This window comes from Heterocephalus glaber, unplaced genomic scaffold (assembly GCF_053883595.1).
Source record: "Heterocephalus glaber isolate CG9 unplaced genomic scaffold, H.glaber_assembly_v1.0 deba00001532, whole genome shotgun sequence".
Classification (NCBI taxonomy): domain Eukaryota; kingdom Metazoa; phylum Chordata; class Mammalia; order Rodentia; family Bathyergidae; genus Heterocephalus; species Heterocephalus glaber.
Genome location: NW_028258330.1, coordinates 3,712,569 through 3,731,753, shown reverse-complemented (window position 1 = coordinate 3,731,753; position 19,185 = coordinate 3,712,569). Strand labels below are relative to the sequence as shown.

The window sequence follows — 19,185 nt, the reverse complement described above, 5'->3', positions numbered from 1 at the left end:
CATATATCACTGTGGTATGATGCTTTTAACTTTTTCAGGAAAATACCAAGAAAGGGAAAGCTGGGTCAAATGGAACCTCTAATTTCAGTTTTTTTGAGGAATCTCCATACTGATCTCCACAGTGGTTGTACCAGTTTACAGTCCCACCAGCAATGGAAAAGGGTTCCTTTTTCCTCACAGTCTTGCCAGCATTTGTTATTGGTTGATTTCTTGGTGATAACCAGTCTTTCTGGAGTGAGATGGAATCTCAGTGTTGTTTTAATTTGCATTTCTCAAATGATCAGTGATGTTGAGCATTTTTTCATATATTTATTTGCTGTTTGTATTTCTTTGTATGAAGTGTCTATTAATTTCAGATGGCTATTTTTAGATTGGGTCTTTAAATTTGGGTGGGTCTGATTTTATTAAGTTCTTTATATAGTCTAGATAGTAGTCCTTTGTTTGAGGAATAGCTGGTAAAATTTTTTTCCCATTCTGTGAATTGTCTTTCACTCTGTTGGTGGTTTCTTTTGCTGTCCAAAAGCTTTTTTTTTTTTTTTTTTTTTTGGTACCAGGGGTCAAACTCAGGATCTTGCGTTTGCGAGGCAGATGGCGGCACCACTGAGTTAAATCCCTGGGTGGGATAAGATCCCAGTTGTTGATTCTTTGTAATATTTCCTGTGTGATCAGGGTTTTGTTCATAAAGTCTTTCCATATACCTACATTTTCTACTTACCTATTCTATCTTCCAGCGGACTTAGTGTGTTTCTATTTTAATATTAAGATCTTTGATCCATTTTGATTTTAGTTAGTGTATGGTGAGAGATATATGTCTAAGTTTAATCTTCAGCATGTGGAAAGCCAGTTTTTGCAGCACCACTTATTAAAGAGGCTATCTTTCTCCCAGTGGAGGTGTTTGGCCCCCTTGTCAAAGATATAGTGGCTGAGTGTGTTTGGAGTTGTTTCTGCATCTTCTAATCTGTTCCATTTTCCTCAGGTCTATTTTTCTGCCAGTACCATGCTGTTTGTACCACAGTAGCTTTATAGTAAATTTCAAGTCAGGGACTGTGATGCCCCCTACCTTCCCTTTGTTGCCCAGAATTGCTTTTGTTATTCTAGGTCTCTTCTGGTTCCAAATGAATTTTAGGATTGTTTTCTCTAGTTCTGTGAGGTATGCTATTGGTATTTTCATTGGTGGGATTGATTTATTTGTTATACTACACACAAGATCCTCTTTGCTATCTCTGCAGATATTATGTAGATTTGTAAGATTCTCCCCTTTTCTTTGAATACTCTCTTTCCTCTATAACAAGGAGTGTGTCTCTCCATTCTGGATTTTGTTTTACTCTGTTTCTCTCAAGTCTGTCCTGAGTGAAAGATTAAGTTGTCAGTGAGGTCCAGGCTGCTTAGGAGTGGTGGACAGTCATGCCCACTGGCTTCTCCATCAAATCGCTCCTGTTGCTGCCTGATTGACAGGGTGACAGCCACTGTCTGGCTTCCTCTTGGTGTTTGGATATTGTACCTATGGGAAGCACAAACCTCCAAGTGGCCCAAGGTGGGAAGGTTTAACTGAGTGGTAGAGTTTCCTTTCAAGATAAAATTGCCTTAAGTTTTGGCCCCTCAGTTCACCTCCACTGTTTAAAAAACATAGTTCTTTTGGTTATTTTAAGGGATCTGAAGTGGGAGGAAAATTAGACACACAGGGCCCATCTGCCATTGTGAGCTAATAACTGCTGTTGGCTCTTTGCTTTTTGCTTTTCAGCGATTTCTCTGCCTTACACGTATTACTCATCTTATTTTATAATGGTAATTAATGAAAAGTCTTACAGTATACTGAACACCACAAGGTCAACCCAGACTAAAAGGTGGCCAGAGCTGCCCTGTGTGCTACCCCCATCCTGGGGACCCCCAAGACCCAGTTTCTCTATGTTTTGTGGCAAAGCTGAAAGACAAGGGACCTTGTGGGGCTTGGCCACAGACTTCCCAGTCTGCATGATTTGCTGGTCCCAGCCTCCTGCACACAGGATAAATCAGAGAGTTCTCTGCACTCTCTAATGTCCCTTCTCAAACCAGTTGTCCTTCAGAAAGGAAAGCAATAGGCAATCTAAATCAGTGTTTTCTGATCTGCCTTGGAGTTGATTTCTCCTGCACTTCAAGTGTATTGAGGTGGGGTTACTGCTGCATGCCAGAAGATAAGGCAGAGTCAGGGAGGCCTATGTGTCTAGAATAGAGCCTGCTGTCACCATACCCCACTCCCTTTGGATTGCTTCCTCCACTCCCAGCCCTTAACAGTGAGGCAACTCGAGAAAAGCTGGGCCACTGCTTCTCAGTGCAGTGTGGAGGGGACAAAGGGTGCCCAGGACCCAGCACCGAAAAAATCATCGGTCCTTTAATTGGAGAAGAGGAAATTTAAAGAGGGGCCTGGTCTCATGGCTTAGCCAGACATTCCAGTCCATGTGTGTGATTGAGCTGGCACATTCTCACCTCGCCAGGTGAGTGGCACCCCAGCAGGGAATTCCAGGGGCTCTGCTGCCCCCCTTGGGTCTCCAGGGGCTCGCTTACCTGTTCGGACCAGCTCAAGCTCATGTCCAGCCTGGTGAGGGGCTTCTGACAGGAGATTTCTGCACTGATAGCAGCCATGGGGAGAGGAACAAATTCCAGAGTTCTGCAGCTGTCCTGCAAGACCAGTCTTCAGAGCCAGAAACTTTCAGGAAACATAATTTCTAATTTTAAAAATTCACCACAAAAACAAGGTGGTAGATGGTAAGAGAGAAAAACACCTTTCTACTATTGTACCTAAAATAATTGTTTGTGTGTGTCTATGTGTGTGTGTGTATTACTGGAGACTGAACCCAGGGCCCGTTTTTAGATTTACTTTGAGACAAGGTCTTGCTAAAGGTTGCTCAGGCTGGGCTTGAACTTGAGGTCCTCCTGCCTCAGCCTCCCTGAGGGTTGGGATTACAGGGGTGCTTCACCACGCCCAGCTATAAGGTTATTTTCCTGGGTATTTATCACAACATGCCTGGAGTTGGTTTCCAATGCCCTTCCTCACCTCTGCAGGACATAGAGTACATACGCTCCCACTACAACATTGAGGACTTCATCTACTTCAGCCACCACCAGCGGGACGAGCACGGGCGTCTGCACCACTTTGCCCTGAACCCTGCTTTCCGGCACTACACAAAGTTCTTTCTGAAGGAGCTCCTTCGCCTGGGTTCCAAGACCTGTCTCTATTACCCTGTGTACCCACAGCCCCGGGATGGCAAGGTAAGAACACTGTGCCTGCTGTCTGCAGGCCAGGGTGCACAAGGTGCCCAGGGTGCTCTGCTGCAGCTGTTCATGCCTCCCTGGACAGGGTTTGATTATATGCTGTGTCTCAATTCCCCATGGCTTTGTTGAGTTTGGTCCTTTTCTTACACGACAGTGAAAGTCCAGAAGGCTTTGGGTTCCAGCACAATCACTAGGGCAGTGTAACTAGTAGAATAATTTGTTGGCTTCTCTGTATTGACAAAACAGAGACTGAAAACCATGCTCAGAAGTTGCAAGAGGCTTGGAGATGGAATGGTTTCTTCTGGTGCACTAGGGCAAGGCCACAGTGGTCCTACCGTGTTTCTCCAAGCAGAGATCACTGTGGTGATGGATTAATGGGAGAAATCAGTTCTATTCTTTCAGATTCCATAAGATTGCAGTGCTCCAGATGAGATGTGTCACCATATCTGTGAAAGTAATGGGTAACAGTCGAGATGCAGGTGAGCACATAGGAAATGCCGCACAGCATTCACACTATTGTAACCACCACAGACAGATGTGTATCATTTTCTCCATGTCCCGGAGATCTGCTTCACTGCTCTTCATAGCCCTTTCAATGGCTGACAGAACACACTGTCCCCTGAAGCCAGAAGTCTTTCTCTGCCTTTAGAAACTATTAAAAAAAAATTAGTACCTATTTACAGTACATAATGATTCATCGTAGAGAGTTGGTACATGCACATGACATACCTTAATTCTTTCTTTGTCCCCTTCCCTTCCGCTCCATCTCTTGATTCTCTTCCCGTTTGTGAAAGTTTTAACTTCCTGTTTCTATTATCTTTTATTTTGTTCTTTACTTTATTTATACTTTGGATTTCTCATATAAAAGAAACCAGGCTATATTTAAACTGTGTATCTGATTTATTTCACTTAACATTATGTTTGGAAGGTACATCCATTTTTCTACAAGTGACTCAAGGTTGTCCTTTTTATGGCAGAGTAGTACTCCATTGTGCATTAAATACTACATTTTCTTTATGCATTTTTCTTTTGATATACATATAGGCTGCTTCCAAGATTTAGCTGCTATGAGTTGTGCCACTCTAAACATGGATGTGCATGGATCATGGCAATATGATGTCTTTAAGTCTTTTGTGGAAGATACCTAGGTGAGGAATAGCTGGGTTGAATGGAATTTCTAGTTTTAGTTTTTTGAGGCATCTCCACATTGCAGGGGAAAAGGGAAACTTCTGCATTGTTGGTGGAATGTAAACTAGTGCAACCACTATGGACATCAGGGTGTCTTGCCTTGTTCAATGCTGAGTTCCCAGTGTCTGGAAGCTGTGCACACATGCACACACACTCACATACATGCACAGACACACACACACACACACACACACACACACATCGTGTCCTGGTGGTCCTGCAGGCAGGTCCCCACTGGTACTGGGTTCCTGTGCAGCTGTTCCCTGTGTGCTGCCCTGTGCCTGACAGCTGTGTCCTCAGCCTGATGGGGATTTGGGGTGAGGGCTGCAGCCTCTAGACTCCATAGCACTGTGCCATCCGAGTCTGGCTTAGGCCCTGAGGCCCTCAGGACCCAGGGTCCTTGATGTGATCACATTTCTTCTGAGTTGCCACAAGGGAGCTTAGCAGATTTTTAAATAACCTTATTTATCAAACTATTTATTAAACATACCAAAGTATCTTAGAACAACACACAACAGTAATTAAGCCAGTGCATCTTACTGAGCAAAAGCTTTGGGGGCCAGTATAGGAGATGGGAAAGAGAGAAGAAAAACACAGGTAATATTTTTAGTGAGATGTAGACTCTGCTCTAGTGATGTTTTCCCTATCAAGATGTATCTTATAACAATGCAAATGCCCTGGATTTGAACTTAATATGATGGGAAGGTCATAGTTTTGATGGAAAATGCTACTCCTATACAATTTCTTTTAACTTTACACTTGGCCGGACCCCAACTATGTGACCTTCAGGATGTGATATGAAATCCTTAGTTTTTATTCATGATGTCAACCAGGGTGTGCTGGGTTGGAGAAATTCTGTTCACATCCATACTAGAAAGAATATCTTGGGCATTTCACTGAAAGTTTATCTATTTACCACAATGCTATAGATTTAGGAGTGCATGGCACACTATCAGAGGCTTTGGAAACAGATTTCCTCTCCATCTGCAATTCTAACACACACACCCCAAGTGTAAGAAGCAGTTCCAAACAATTTGAGTAAGAATTTCCAACTTCTGCTGTAAATCTATACCTGACTGCAACAAAATTGGGCTTTCCAGCTTGAATTACAAGAGCAGTACCCTCTACTACCCCTGCAAGAATCCGCTGAGAGACACTTATAGGCTGAATGGCAGATTCCTGGGTCCTGCTGTTCAATTTGTGGAGTCCAGCTACAGGGTTCTATGGTAAAGGATTTTAGAAACCTTTTTAGAAGCTCTTAGAAATGTCCAGGGCTCTTTTTAGGAGAGCAGATAAATACTATGTAAGTCATCTTATTTATTAAGGTACATCTCCAGTTCAGCTTTACTTTCATTTCATTAAGCTTTCTGGCTTAAATTCAACAGATACAGCATTAGAAGTTTTGGTTTCACAGTGTAGCTCTTGAGGTTTAAATGGTTACTATGTCCTGAGTTTTGGTTTCATCAAAGCTAGGAGTTTGTTAGTGTGTCAGAAATAAAAATCACTATAATTAACTTTCTCTGGGAAGTTTTCAAAACTAGATAAAATAAATATTCAAAGCATTTTCCTCCAACATGACTTACCCCAGTCCATTTCAACCAGCATAAACCCACCCATAATTTAAAGCCAAAATAAGATGAACTGCTTTCCCCACACCCACACCCACTTTCCAATTTGATCCTTTTGTTCTTAAAACATTTATTTTATTGACAAAGGTCTAGTTGAAGTCTATACCCACCCTAACTTGCCCCTTCAATGGCATTGTTCACCCCATGCCTTCCGAAAGCAGCTTGTGCCACACACACAAAGGTTAACAGGACACAGATAACACAGCTTAAAGGGGTCAAATCAAGCTGATTCATGATCGCCGTGGAGAAGAATATCCTCCTGGGGAAGATACTTGTACTGAGAAATCCCATAAACCAAACCACTTGTTTATCTGTCATTCCCACAGAGATAGTAATGTAATTACTCTCATAATTATCTTCATTAGTGTCAGGCATTATCTACAATTCATTCCTCTGCTCGAAGAGTATGTTTGTTTATTTGCTGATGTCTCCCCCTCTGACTTGGCTGCGTGGAGAGCTCTGTATTTGTAAAGCTGCATGCAGACATCTGCGCTGCGCCTCTCTGACATTCTCTTCTCTAAAATATAGATTGCTGTCTTTCAGCTCCAGAGCCCCTACGCCCACTCCCTGACATCTGCCCTTCATTACTTGGTTCCCGTGCGACCACGACGACAGATTGTCTATCCTCTGGAAAAGCTTGGCATCAACGCTCCATCAAAGGCGGTCTCCAAGGATGTGGTGGGTAGTGGGGTGGCAGGCAGGGCGGCGCAGTGCCAACTCCTGCGGGCTTGGCAGATGGGGTGGCAGCAGAGTCTTCCTAGGAGCAGGCTGCTTCTTAATTACAGGGAAGCTGGCGCTCATACCCTTACAGGCGGTGCCCCAAGCTTCTGCAGCCTTTCCCTTAAGTGGCCGTTTCACCGCCACCCCACACAGCAGCCATGGGATCCTGCAGGGACACATTGCAGGGCCACCCATGGGCAGCTGTGGCTCAGGACAAATGGCCTAGGGTCATGCTCCCATGGGTTTCCATTTTCTTTCCCCTCCCTCAAAAGCAGTCCCCCTTGGGGTGTACAGTTTGCTTCTAAGGCAGTAAGTGGCCTTCTGCTGTCAAGACAATAGAGAGCTACTGTCTCACCCCTGTGTTTGCCTTTAAACTGGTTTTTAACTCCTCTCTGGGGACTCCAGGTGACAAACAAGACCCTATGTGCTGCCCTTGTGGGGGGGGTAGGAGTTTTTTACTTAAAAATGAAAAAGGTTCAGCATCCTATTATGACCAGAATGGGGAGAGGGACTGGCGGAGCACCTAGATGTCATTTTCAATGGAAACAGACATGTGTGCATGAAACCCCACCGGAAAATAAACCGGGTCAAGTGGGCTGACACATGGGCTTGTCCTGTTCTTGTGGGTGGCCACTCAAGTAAGTTAAAAATCCCTGGTCGAGCTAGGCTTTGTTCTCACAAAAGAGCAAAAGGAAAATGAGTTTGAGCACCCTGAGTTCTGAGCCAAGGACTTGTCCCTCACACCCTGTAGGCTGGTGCTCAGACAAAATAAAAGGAGCTCAGGGAAATAAAACACCAATCTGTATTTCTCTTCTGCTAAGTTGTAATTTTATATTTAAACCAAGACAGAAGTAAATTGCAATTCTTTTTCATCCTAACTTTACATTCTGGGATGTGCAAGCACAGATGCAGAGGTAGTGAGAATCATACAAAGCAGTGTTTCTCAATCTGTCTGTGATGAGGGACCTGTTCTATTTTTAATTTAATGCACTGTCCTTCATAGTTTTGCAAAAAATAAACTCTTGGTAAAATTCAATTAAAAAGCAAGGACAGACATGAATTCAAGTCCAGTTATTTTATTATTAGGTTTCCAAGATGTGGAATCACTGTCAAACTGCTATGAAAGCCCTAAATGTGTCTCTTGATCTCTGGACTTAGGTCCTCACCGAGCATTTCTAGTTAGTGCTCCTACCTGGCCCAGAGCCACCCTGAGTGGCACTGAAACACCTGTGTCCTCAGCTCCTAGGAGCAGCGATGCTCCCTCTTAGCCAGCCTAGAGCCTTCTGTCCTCCATCCCTTCCCTCCTCCACCTGTTGTTGCATGCCTAGGTCACAGACATGCTGGCAGTGGGCAGGTCTGCTGCACCCTAGGGAGGGGATACTGTGAGCCCCCGGAGGACCAGGGATCTCTTTGCAGGTGGCCGTTCTGGGGATGCCACTTGGGAACAAGGGCCTCAGCTGCCAGTTTGGTGTGAAGATAGCACACTGGGGTCAGAGGGTGGCTCCATGCTGTGTCCATCCTGAAATGCATTTCTGTGGGGACAGGCTGGTCTCAGGAGACGGGCTGGAGGAGGAAAGACAGGGACTGACCAGGTAGGTGCACTGCTTGGCAGCTCCCATGTCAGATCAGGGTAAACATGAGCAAAGCCAGCAGAAGCCTTAGGCACTGGTGACCCCGGTGCCCTCAGCCAGCCCTGGGGTGGCCTTCATAGGGGCGCTGATGCTGGTGGAGATCAAGAGCTCTTTCCCTCCTTTCCCCCTGCCCCCAGGATTTCCTGAGTTGGGCCATTCTGGAGTGAGCTGGAGCTCCAGATATGGAGGAAGTCAGAGAAAACATTTTCTTTTTCATTAGAAATGGTCCCTCATTACTTCCCAAGATGATATGATTTGAAAAGTCATTGCTTACATTTAATAACTTTTCCCCCGGTCCTTCTAGTACACTGTGCTCCGTGCCTCTTCCTCTGAGACCTTGGCATATTTTAAGACATAGCACAGATGGATGACTTAAACTTGGGGTCCTGGAAACAGGGGACAGGTGGGAAAATAATAGTGCTGACATATTACCTGCTGCCTTCCTCGCACAGTTGTGTTCATCGTGCTGGTGAATTCTGACTTTTTAAGAAGCTCTTTTACTGTATTGTACTCAATTTTGAAATAAGGTTTTTACTAAAGATGAAATTCAGTAAGTGGCTGGGAATGTAACTCAGTGACAGAGTGCTTGCCTAGCATTCACAAGGTCCTGGGTTCAATCCCCAGCACTGAAACAAAAAAGAAACAATTTTGTTTAAAGATTATCAACACCATAATCCAGATGGGATGAGGTGAGTCTTAATGTTCAGAAGTTAAAATGTTAAATTGCATTACTTCAAACTATTTTTACTTTTTAACATTTTGGATGGCTTTAACATTTTGGTGTGAATATCTGACAAACTGAGCCAAGTACATTTTCCCTCTTACTTGGAGGAGAAATAGCCCTGCGTGCACTGTTCTTAGCAGAGCAGAGCCGTGCACCTGGAGCTGGAGCTGGTGCATTCCTAACTGAATCCCTTTTCCCTTTAAGTTCCACACCCTTCCCACCCCAAGCACCAGGCTTTCTGTGGGACCCTCCATGCCCCCCTAGATCCATGTCACCTCTCTCTGGCCACACGCCTTTCATACCTTTTATGCTATTTAAAGTATCTTCAGATGAGCGTGCATCCCTTGCCTTCACCGAGGAAGCCAATCTCCCAGGGAACGGCTCCCTCCAGGAGTGAGTAATGGGATGGAAAGTGTTTCATCTCAGTGGGTTGCCAATTTAAATCTGGCACAAGGCAGTGGTGATTGAAATTCATCACCACGTGGCAGGCACCGTGCCTCCCTCTCGCCCCAGGCCCTCGTCACTTCTGCCTGCTCTGATGGTCAGTGTCCCTGCCACACACCTTCCCCTCACCTTTCTTTAATTGACAGCCCACCCCATTGCAGACCATAAGAAAGAACCCAGAAAATGCAAATTATTTGCACTCTACCTTACAGAAGTCAGCCCCAAAGAGTTATAATAATATCTCCACACTCACCCAGTATGGATTCATGGATGAGAGAGAGGGCTTTTCCTGATCAAGACTATAATCCACATGGGCCTGGGAGATTCTCTTCTTGGCTTAAAAGAGCCATCTTGGCCTGTGTTATTGTCATGGAAACTTTTATCCATTGAATCATCCTGGCTCACCTGCATGGGTACGATGATCAGAGAGACAGTGAGAATTTGGCTGGATTAATTGTGCAGCCGTGCTGATTACGTGGGGGTGGTTCTGTGCACAGGTGTGTTTTCTTTCCTGCCTGCTTCCAGAGGGGCTTGGAGCTGTCTGCAACACTGTCCTGCCCATAAGGAGCTGCCTGTCTAGTTTGCAGGGTCTTGTGCTGTTCCCAGTGAGTGGGGCCTGGACTCCTAGGAAATGGCCCCAGAGGATGGAACCCATTTCTGTAGAATTTGTGGGAAGAGAAAATGTGTATTATTTGTGTCCCAGGTACTGCTTCCTTTCTGGAACCAGGTGATTAAATAACTATTATTTGTCATATCAAATAAATTTAAGTAGCCCCTACCCTTGCTTCATTATTAAAGTTCCCTATGGCCACTTTGATTCTTCCTCTTGGTTGTAGCATTTGTGGGATTAGGGTGAGAAATCTCTCCTCTCTCTCTCTCTCTCTCTCTCCTTCCCTTCCCCCCTTTCCTTCCCTCCCTCCCTCCTTTTCCCTCCCCCTCTCCCTGCCTCCCCTGTCTCTTTCTTCTGTCTTTTCAGAGTGATCAACCCTGTTATTTTATTTTTCCTAGTTATTAGTGCTGGTCTATTAAAATCTGGACTAATGAATTTTGTGGGAGGGACATCTCCATTTGGATCCCATGTGTTTGGTTTCTCCACATATCCCCTGTGTCTCTCTAAAAGCAAAGTGGACCCCCTCTCTGGCTCCATGCTAGCCCGCCCCTCCCTAGTGTGGGCTCTCTCCGAAGATGCCACTTGCTGGCATTCAGCACCCTTCACATTGCCCCTTTTCCTCTGCCTTTCTTACCAAGGCTGGCTATAATTACCATCTGATGGGCTGTTCCTGGGTACTGTTTCCCTCTGGCATCTGCTGCCCTAGGAAATTGCATTATTCTCTAGCACATGCTAGATTTTCCCCAGCTTAATTGTTCCCCAGCCCCTTCCTTAAACTGAGTAACTTTCACTGCCAGTGGTCAGACTTCCCTTGGTTGTATTTTTGGCTGGAGTCTTTAAAATCAACTCTTTAGCATCTCCTGGGGAGAGATTTCTAAAAATACAAAGCTGTGCTTTTTCAGCATTATATAACCACTGACCATTATTAATGTGACCGTGACAATAGCTTCTTGAAATTGACACACTTTAAATCACCACCATGAATCAAGTTTGCTTTTTAAAGTCACTTCTCAGCTGTTCCTAATCTTTAGGCTACTCATGGGAAATGTATTTCCTTCTATTTAGAGTGAGGCCTTTTCCCTGAGATTCTCAAAAACTTTGCATAAATTCCTTCGTAGGTTTCATTTTTTTCCAGCAATACAAGTTCTATGGTCATCTCTTCTTTCTAATTCTCTGAACACTCTCTAGTTTAATATAAAATATAACATATAGTGTATATCGGAATGACTAAGAAACCAATGGCTTATTCTCATTAGTATAATTCCTCACTGTTAGAAAACTACAAAGCCACTACTGCTGTTTCTACTGTGTCGTGATCACACTAAAGCCTTCCCAAGAATTGTCCACTACATACAGACTTTCTTATCCAAAAATTAAAGTACCAATGTCATGACTCACTGTAGGAAACCACTCCACCAGAAAAGAAGATGGCTTCACATGGGCCTTTGTGAATCTCCCAGATCTTTGACACCAACTCCTGAACAAAAGCTTAACCTTAACCACAGGTTGTTAGCTTTCCCCAGAGCAGTGTGAAGCCTCCTCTCGACAGAGTCTGTTGCTCTTGAGTTTGATCTGGGCTTAGGCAGGAAGAAGTAGACATCTGGGTCCAGGAGGGAGGATTGGGCCAGCTTTGGACATTCACAGATCTGGACTATCTAGATTACAGCTCTCTTTCTGATGTATCAGCAGCAGGTTGTATGTTATGAACCTTTCAGAATCATGGTGGCAGCTGCTAGGAAAAGAGGAAGAAGACTTGGATTCCTACAGAGGTTGCATTATTAACCTGTACAGGTTTAGTTCTAAGACAGTGTCACAGCAGTGCTCAGCACCTGAGTGACCAAAGGCTGGTGGGGCTGGAGAGGGTGATCAGGACATGAGCTGGTGGTGTGACCACAAGCCCTGGGTGTTGCTAGAAATGGGCTGTGACAGGTGGGAAATGAAGCCTCTAGGGAGGGATAAGAGAAGAGACTGCAAAGCGACTGCATGATTCAGTATTGTCTCTTCAGTCAACCCATTTCCCAGAGGAGACGCTGCAGGACAGCCCCCCACAGACAGCTCTGCTGTGATATGAATCACATGTGTACCTTGGAGTTCTCCACTGAAATGGCACAACCTAATGGGTTTTAGTTCACTCATGGAGTTGTGCCATCATCATCACTAATTTTGGAGCATTTTTGTCACCCAGAAAAGAAACCTGTGCCCATTAGCAGTCACTCCTTGTCTCCCCAGCTCCAGTCCCCCAGCCTTGAGAAACCACTAACCTGATTTCTGTCTCTAAGGATTTCCCTATTCTGAACGCTTCCTATAACACATGTTCTCTTTCACTTACCATGCTCTCAAAGTTTATCCATATTAGGACAGATATCTGTACTTTTTCTTGTAGCTGTCTATCTGTCTATCTATCTATCTGTCTGTCTGTCTGTCTTCTTAACTTACTTTTCATTTTGAGACAGAGTCTTGCTAAGTTGCCCAGGCTAGGCTTGAACTTGTGATCTTCCTGCCTCAGCCTCACCATTCCTGGCTACTTTATTTCTTTCTATTGCTGAGTATTCTGTTATTTGAACAATAGCATTTATGGCTCATCCCCTTACCAATGATGATGTTTGGTTAATGTGGATCATGCTGCAGTGAATGCTCACACACAGTGGTGTAGCTGTGTTCCCTGTCTCTCGAATGGACATGGTGGGTGCTGGATCACGTGGTGACACTCTGTTCAGTATTTTGAGATCCTACCAGACTGTTTAGTGAGGCAGCTGGCCCTGACCCACTCTCTCACCCTTAGTTCAGGGCTTCCTGCTAAGGAGCAGAGATGGAGCTTCCGCCACCCCCAGAGCTTCCCACACATGCGGGAGACCACACTGCTGATGAAAGCGTCAGGCCTTCAAAAGCAGAGAGATTTCTAGAAGACAGTGTTTCCTGCTGTACCCAGTCCTCTCCTTTGGAGAGCCTGGCAGCAGAGAAGGCACCCAACCAGACACAGGACCCAGTGGGGCTCACTTTGGGATTTTTCCAGCCACCAGCATGGCCTTTGTTTCAGTTTCCCTTTATGTCACTGCCCTTAGGAAGAGCAATGGGTCTCCCAGCAGAAAGAAAGAGTTCCCTGGGCCTTCCTGGGTGTGGACCCAGGTGATGCCTGTTAGGGCAGCCTGGAGCTTCAAAGCTGCCTGCACAGGCCTTAGGGCCAAGATCCTCAAACGGAGCTGTCTGGCAGTGGGAACCAGCAGCCCTCACAGTTAAGTGGCTTCTTCAGAACCTGCCTTTGGGGAGGGAAAAAGGGCAGTGCCTCCAGAGACTGCTCTGTATGTCTCAAAGTAGCTGGGAACACAAAAGAAGGGCAACAGTGAGAGCTACAGATGCTGCCTAGGGAGGTGACATCTATTCCCCTTGATTGAAAATGAGTACCTCAGGACAAAAGCAGTGAGTGTTCATGGTAGACATTGTAGGGTAAAAAGCAACAGACTCAGTTACACCCACAATCTTTTGGTCTAGACCTCACGTTACCTTTGTTAATATTTTGGCACTTTTACGTCTAAATGATTATCAGTGGGAAGACTAGAGTTCATGTGTGTGAGTAAACACGGGCCACACCTGTCCCTTAAGTGTGAGACTGTGTCCTTGCACAGTGGGTGTATCCGGAAGTGGCTTGCAGCTTTCCACTGCCTCGCCTTCCCCAGCACTCAGTGACAGGATGCCACTTGCTTCTGCGCCAGGCTCCAAGTTGGAAGCATTCGAGGATCATCCTGTGCTGCCCTCACACAAGTGTGCGTCATATTCCCCACTTTGCACAGGGGGAAGCTGAGATCAGGTGAGGTTAGGGGAGGCAGTGAAGAGCAAGGCAACAGCACCCAGTGACACTCACAAAGCCGCTTGGTTCTTGTCCCCCTGTGCCCTCTAAATATGTTTCATGTAGCTGGGTTTTCTCCTATGCTCAGCCAGAAGTGGGCCACCCATGACTGTCCTGGTCAATTTAGATAAAGTTGCAGAGGTCACTGCAAATCAGCACATGATCCTAATTCCACAAAATGACCCCTTTCATGTTACATCACCACAGAAACGCTCTTCACCCTACCTTCTGCTTGCTTGGCACTCATTTGTACTTATTTTTCAGCCTGTTGCTTTCTTCCTCTTATTTAGCTGTATCTCTGGCCCTTCTGAAATCAGAGCCTGGGCAGGGAGGAACAGAGGTTGTGTGTAGAGTGTGCTCAAGGGTCCCCAGACCTGGGACTGCTCCCAGCATCCCCCTTATGCAGGCAGGGCTGTCCTTTAGCTCTGACTCTGGGGTCTTGTGTGCCCTTGGGGTAGCCCTCCAAGAAGGACCTAGATAGAAGCTCATCTGCAATCAAGAGGGTAGAGTGGGTCTTTAAGAATTAGGATTTTTTTCTAGTGTGGTGTGGTAGTGCACACTTGTAATTCCAGCACTGTGGGAGGCTGAGGCAGGAAGGTGGCAAGTTTGACCTCAGGGCAGGCAATTTAGTGACTTAGCAAGACCCTATCTCAAAATAAAAACTAAAATATGGGCTAGAGATGGAGTTTAGTGGGAGCCTGGGTTCAATCCCCAGTAACACACACACACACACACACACACACACACACACACAGATTAAGGTTTTTTTCCTTTGAAGATTGACTACTTTTCCAATTTCTTCATGCTGAGAGGTTAAACCAACCTCCACCTCCTCCTCTCCTCAGCTCAGTGAATGGACAGAGAAATAAGGTCTCTGTCAGAAAACTCTCCTGTCTGAAAGGAATATCCAGGTGCTGGCCCTGGGGTCAGTCCTGATATGATTTTTTTTTCCAGCTGAGAATGGTGGGAGGAGGGATGAACAACCGGAAGTGTCCTCATCTGCTGTCACATTCCTCCCTCTCCCACGATGAAGGCTCCTGCATCTCTGACTGTGGGAGGCAGAGATTGGAGGCAAAGGCCTCCCTGTCTCCTCCAGGGCTAGCTTTGAATAAACCTTTTTCCTTTCCATCAAAATACAGTAAATTGCCTCTCATGTTTCTGGGTGTTAGGAGCCAATACCAAATGCCTGAGAAGGTCAGAAGACCTGGCCAGGCAGCCACCATCCCTTTGGCTCACTCAGCAGGCCCACTCATGGCAGCCTTGTCTCAGGCAGTCACATGGCCACCCTCCATGTCACTGACTATAGGGGACTCAAGTGATGTTCTTGCAGGCCCGCTAGCTCTTTCTGTGACTTGAAGCCAAAGACAAGGCAGCCCCTCCTCTCCTGTCCAAGTTGGAAGCTTTGGGGCTCAGGGAATCAGCAATTCTCACTAAAGAAATTTCCAGACTCTTCCAGAATCTTCCAGAATCTTCCAGAATGATCTGTTGTTCTAATTGTTTTAGGTCTTCATTGTGCATTGGGGTTTAAATACCAGTGACCAAGGCTCACGTGCCAACCTTGACACATGGTGCATTGCAGTATCCACCTGTGGCCTTCACACCCCAGGTCATGGGTTGTTGAGTCACTGCTATGGGATGTGCACTCTGATGTTTCTAGCCAGTTTCTTGCCTCATGTTGGTCACTGAAATTTGTATCCAGATTTTTATCATAGGATCAGTGCTATTGTGTGCATCCTTATTGCTATTTGTGATGATTTCCTTAGAATAAATACTTTTGTTATGGTTTATATCTAGATGTCCCCCCAAACCCTTATGAGCTGATAGGTGGGGATTTGGGAGGTGACTGGATCATGGGAGCATGATGCTCGTCAGTGGATTTGTCCACAGTTTATAGCTAAATGTGATGTGGGGAGGTGAAGCCTGGTGAAGGAGGTTGTCACTGGGGGCATGGCCTGGAAGAGACTGTCTCCCTCCTCCTCCTCCCTTGGTCATTCTCTGCTTCCTGCTGCCACGCCATGAGCTGTTTCTCCTCTTCGATGCCTCTCTGCCATGCCACCCTGGCTTGGAACCAGCTGACTAAGGACTAAAACTTCTACAGACTGTGAGCCAAAATAAACTTTTCCTCAGAGATGTAGGTGTCAAAAGTAACTAAGACAACCTCGAAAGTACATTTTAGGTCAAAGATAAAGCTGCTCTCTCTTTAATCAAAGAGTATCAAGTTTTACACATTGGAAATGAAAACTAGTTGATCCTGCCTTCAAAAAGACAGCTCTGTTTGGCAATTGGGGGCTTTATCTAAGAAAACCATCTGTGTGTAGAGAAATTCTTTTATTCACTTTTTGTTCTACCTGATAGGAGAAAAAGTGATCTACATTAATTACAGGAAAATTTAACTGTTTAATATTTATACTGAGGGCCTGGAGAATTCTCTCTCTCTCTCTCTCTCATACCTCCTGCTTCTGATCTTCAGATAGCTGTCACCACGTGTCCTTCTGAAATCTGTCCTCTGAGTCACCAATTTATTTCTGATACACAAAAGTCGGGCTTTTGAGACTCAACCTGTGGTTGTGTGAGAATTCATCAAGACCAGAGAAAGTAAAGAGAAGAGTCCTTGAATATGGAAGGAGGGAGGGAGGGAGAGAGAGAGAGAGAAACGCAAGACAAAGCGATCTTCACACAGGAGCAGAGGTAGTGCTATTTTTATTTTATTTTTTAAATTAATTTTATTGGTACATTTTAGGTATACAATATAATGACATTCATCATTGGAAATCTGCACCTTTAAATAATCTCTCCTGGTTCTTATTTTTTCCCCATTCCCCGCCCCTTCAACCCCTCCATCCCTCCCCATTTACAAATACTTTGTTTCCATTTTTGCTTTTTCTCATATTAATTCCATTCCCTTCTTTCCTTGCCCCACCCCTCCCACTTCCTCTTCCCCTGTGCCACTTTTCTTCCTATTTCACCTTATCTATTATACCTTTTAGTTCTTTTTTACATTTTCAGTTTCTCACACTACAGAAACTATTTGTTATTTATAAGTGTGTCCTATTTATTTCACTTAAGAGTATCCCCTCAATGTGCATATATTTAGCTATAAATGTCTGTACTTTCTCATTTTTTATGGTTGAGTAGTACTCCATTTTATTTAAAAAACCACATTTTCTTTATCCATCCTCCAGTTGATGGGCAATTGGGCTGCTTCCAAGTTTTAGCTATTACAAATTGTGGTGCTATGAACATGGGTGCACATATATCACCGTGATATGATTCTTTTAATTCTTTGGAAAAGACACCCAGTGGGAATAGCTGGGTCAAATAAGACTTCTAGTCCTAGTTCTTTGAGGTATTTCCATACTGATTTCCACAGTGGTTGGACCAGTCTACATTCCAACCAGCAGCGGAGCAGGGTTCCTCTTTCCCCACAGCCCCTCCAGCATTTGTTATTGGTTGATTTCATGATAGCAGCCATTCTTTCTGGGTTGAGGTAGAATCTCAGCGTTGTTTTCATTTATATCTCTCAAAGGACCAGTGATGTTGAACACTTTCTCATATGTTTATTTGCTATTTCTACCTCTTTGTCTGAGAAATGTCTGTTCATTTCAGATGCCCATTTCTGGATTGGGTCTTTAAATTTGGGAGGTCTGATTTTTTAAAGTTCTTTATAGTTTCAAGATAGTAGACCTTTGTCTGAGGAATAGCAGGTGAAGATTTTTACCCACAATGTAGGTTGTCTTTTCAGACTGCTGGTGGTATCACTTGGCATGCAGAAGCTTTTTAATAAGAAGAGATCCCACTTGTTGATTGTTTGTGCTAGTTCATGGGCAACTGAGGTTTTGTTCATAAAATCGTTTCCTATACTAATGTCTTCAAGAGTTCTACCTAACTTCTGTTCCAGCCAATTCAGCGTTTCTATTTTAATATTTAGATCTTTAATCCATTTCAATTTTAATTTAGTGCATAGCAAGAGATATGGGTCTAGATTTAATCTTTGGCAAGTTGAAACCCAATTTTTACAGCAACATTTATTCAAGAGGCTATCTTTCCTCTAATGAGAGTGTTGGGCTCCTTTGTTGAAGATGAGGTGGCTGAGTGTGTCTCGAGTTGTTTCTGCATCTTCTACTTTGTTCCACTGGTCCTCAAGTCTGTTTCTTTGCCAGTACCATGCTGTTTTTATCACAGTAGCTTTGTAGTATAGTTGCAGGTTGGGGATTGTGGTACCCCCAGCCATGTCTCTGTTACCTAGAATTGCTTTTGCTATTCTGGGTCTCTTCTTGTTCCAAATGAAGTTTTGGATTGTTTTCTCAAGGTCCGTGAAGTATACTGCTGGGATTCCAATTGGGATTGCATTTAATCTATATAACAATTTTGAATGTATGGCCATTTTCACTATGTTGATTTTTCCTACCCAGGAGCAAGGGATGTCTGTCTATTTTCTGTTATCTTTAATCTCTCTTTTCAGAGTGCTATAGTTTTCAGAAAAGAGGTCTTTGATTTCTTTTGTTAGGTTGATTTCTAGGTATTTCAGTTTTTTGGATGCTATTGTGAAAGGAATTCTTTACCCTATTTCTGTCTCAGTAAGTTGGTTGTTGGTGTAGAGGAAAGCTATTGATTTTTGTGTGTTGATCTTGTATCCAGCTACTGTACTGAATTTTGTTATTAAGTCTAGAAGACTTTTGGTGGAGTTCTTGGGGTCTTCTATATAGAGTATCATGTCATCTGCAAATAATGACAATTTGACTTCTTCATTTCCTATCTTTATTCCTTTTCTTTCTTTCTTGTCTAATTGCTTTGGCTACTATTTCCAAAACTATATTGAACAGAAGTGGGGATAGTAGATATCCTTGTCTTATTCCTGATTTTAGTGTGAAGGATTTCAGTTTTTGACCATTTAGTATGATATTGGCTATTGGTTTTTCATAGATGGCTTTTATCAGATTGAGGTAGAGACCATCTATTCCAATTTTTTTGTAGGATTTTTATCATAAGTGCATGTTGGATTTTGTCAAATGCTTTTTCTGCATCTATGGAGATAATCATATGGTTTTTGTCCTTGGCTCTATTGATATAGTGTATTACATTGATTGATTTACATATATTAAACCATCCCTGCATCACTGGGATGAATCCCACTTGATCAGGATGTA

The 19,185-nt window shown here is 44.2% G+C and overlaps 1 protein-coding gene across 3 annotated transcripts in view; it reads left to right on the top strand.

Annotated features, from left to right (window-relative positions):
- Cfap61 (cilia and flagella associated protein 61) overlaps nucleotides 1-19,185 on the top strand; it is a 274,915-nt gene that overhangs the window by 108,478 nt on the left and 147,252 nt on the right. For all 3 annotated transcript variants that reach the window (XM_087189031.1, XM_004841158.3, XM_087189032.1), the window contains 2 exons: nucleotides 3,040-3,246; nucleotides 6,609-6,743. In XM_087189031.1, coding sequence (XP_087045157.1) covers nucleotides 3,040-3,246; nucleotides 6,609-6,743 — 342 coding nt within the window. The remainder of the gene's footprint in view (nucleotides 1-3,039; nucleotides 3,247-6,608; nucleotides 6,744-19,185) is intronic.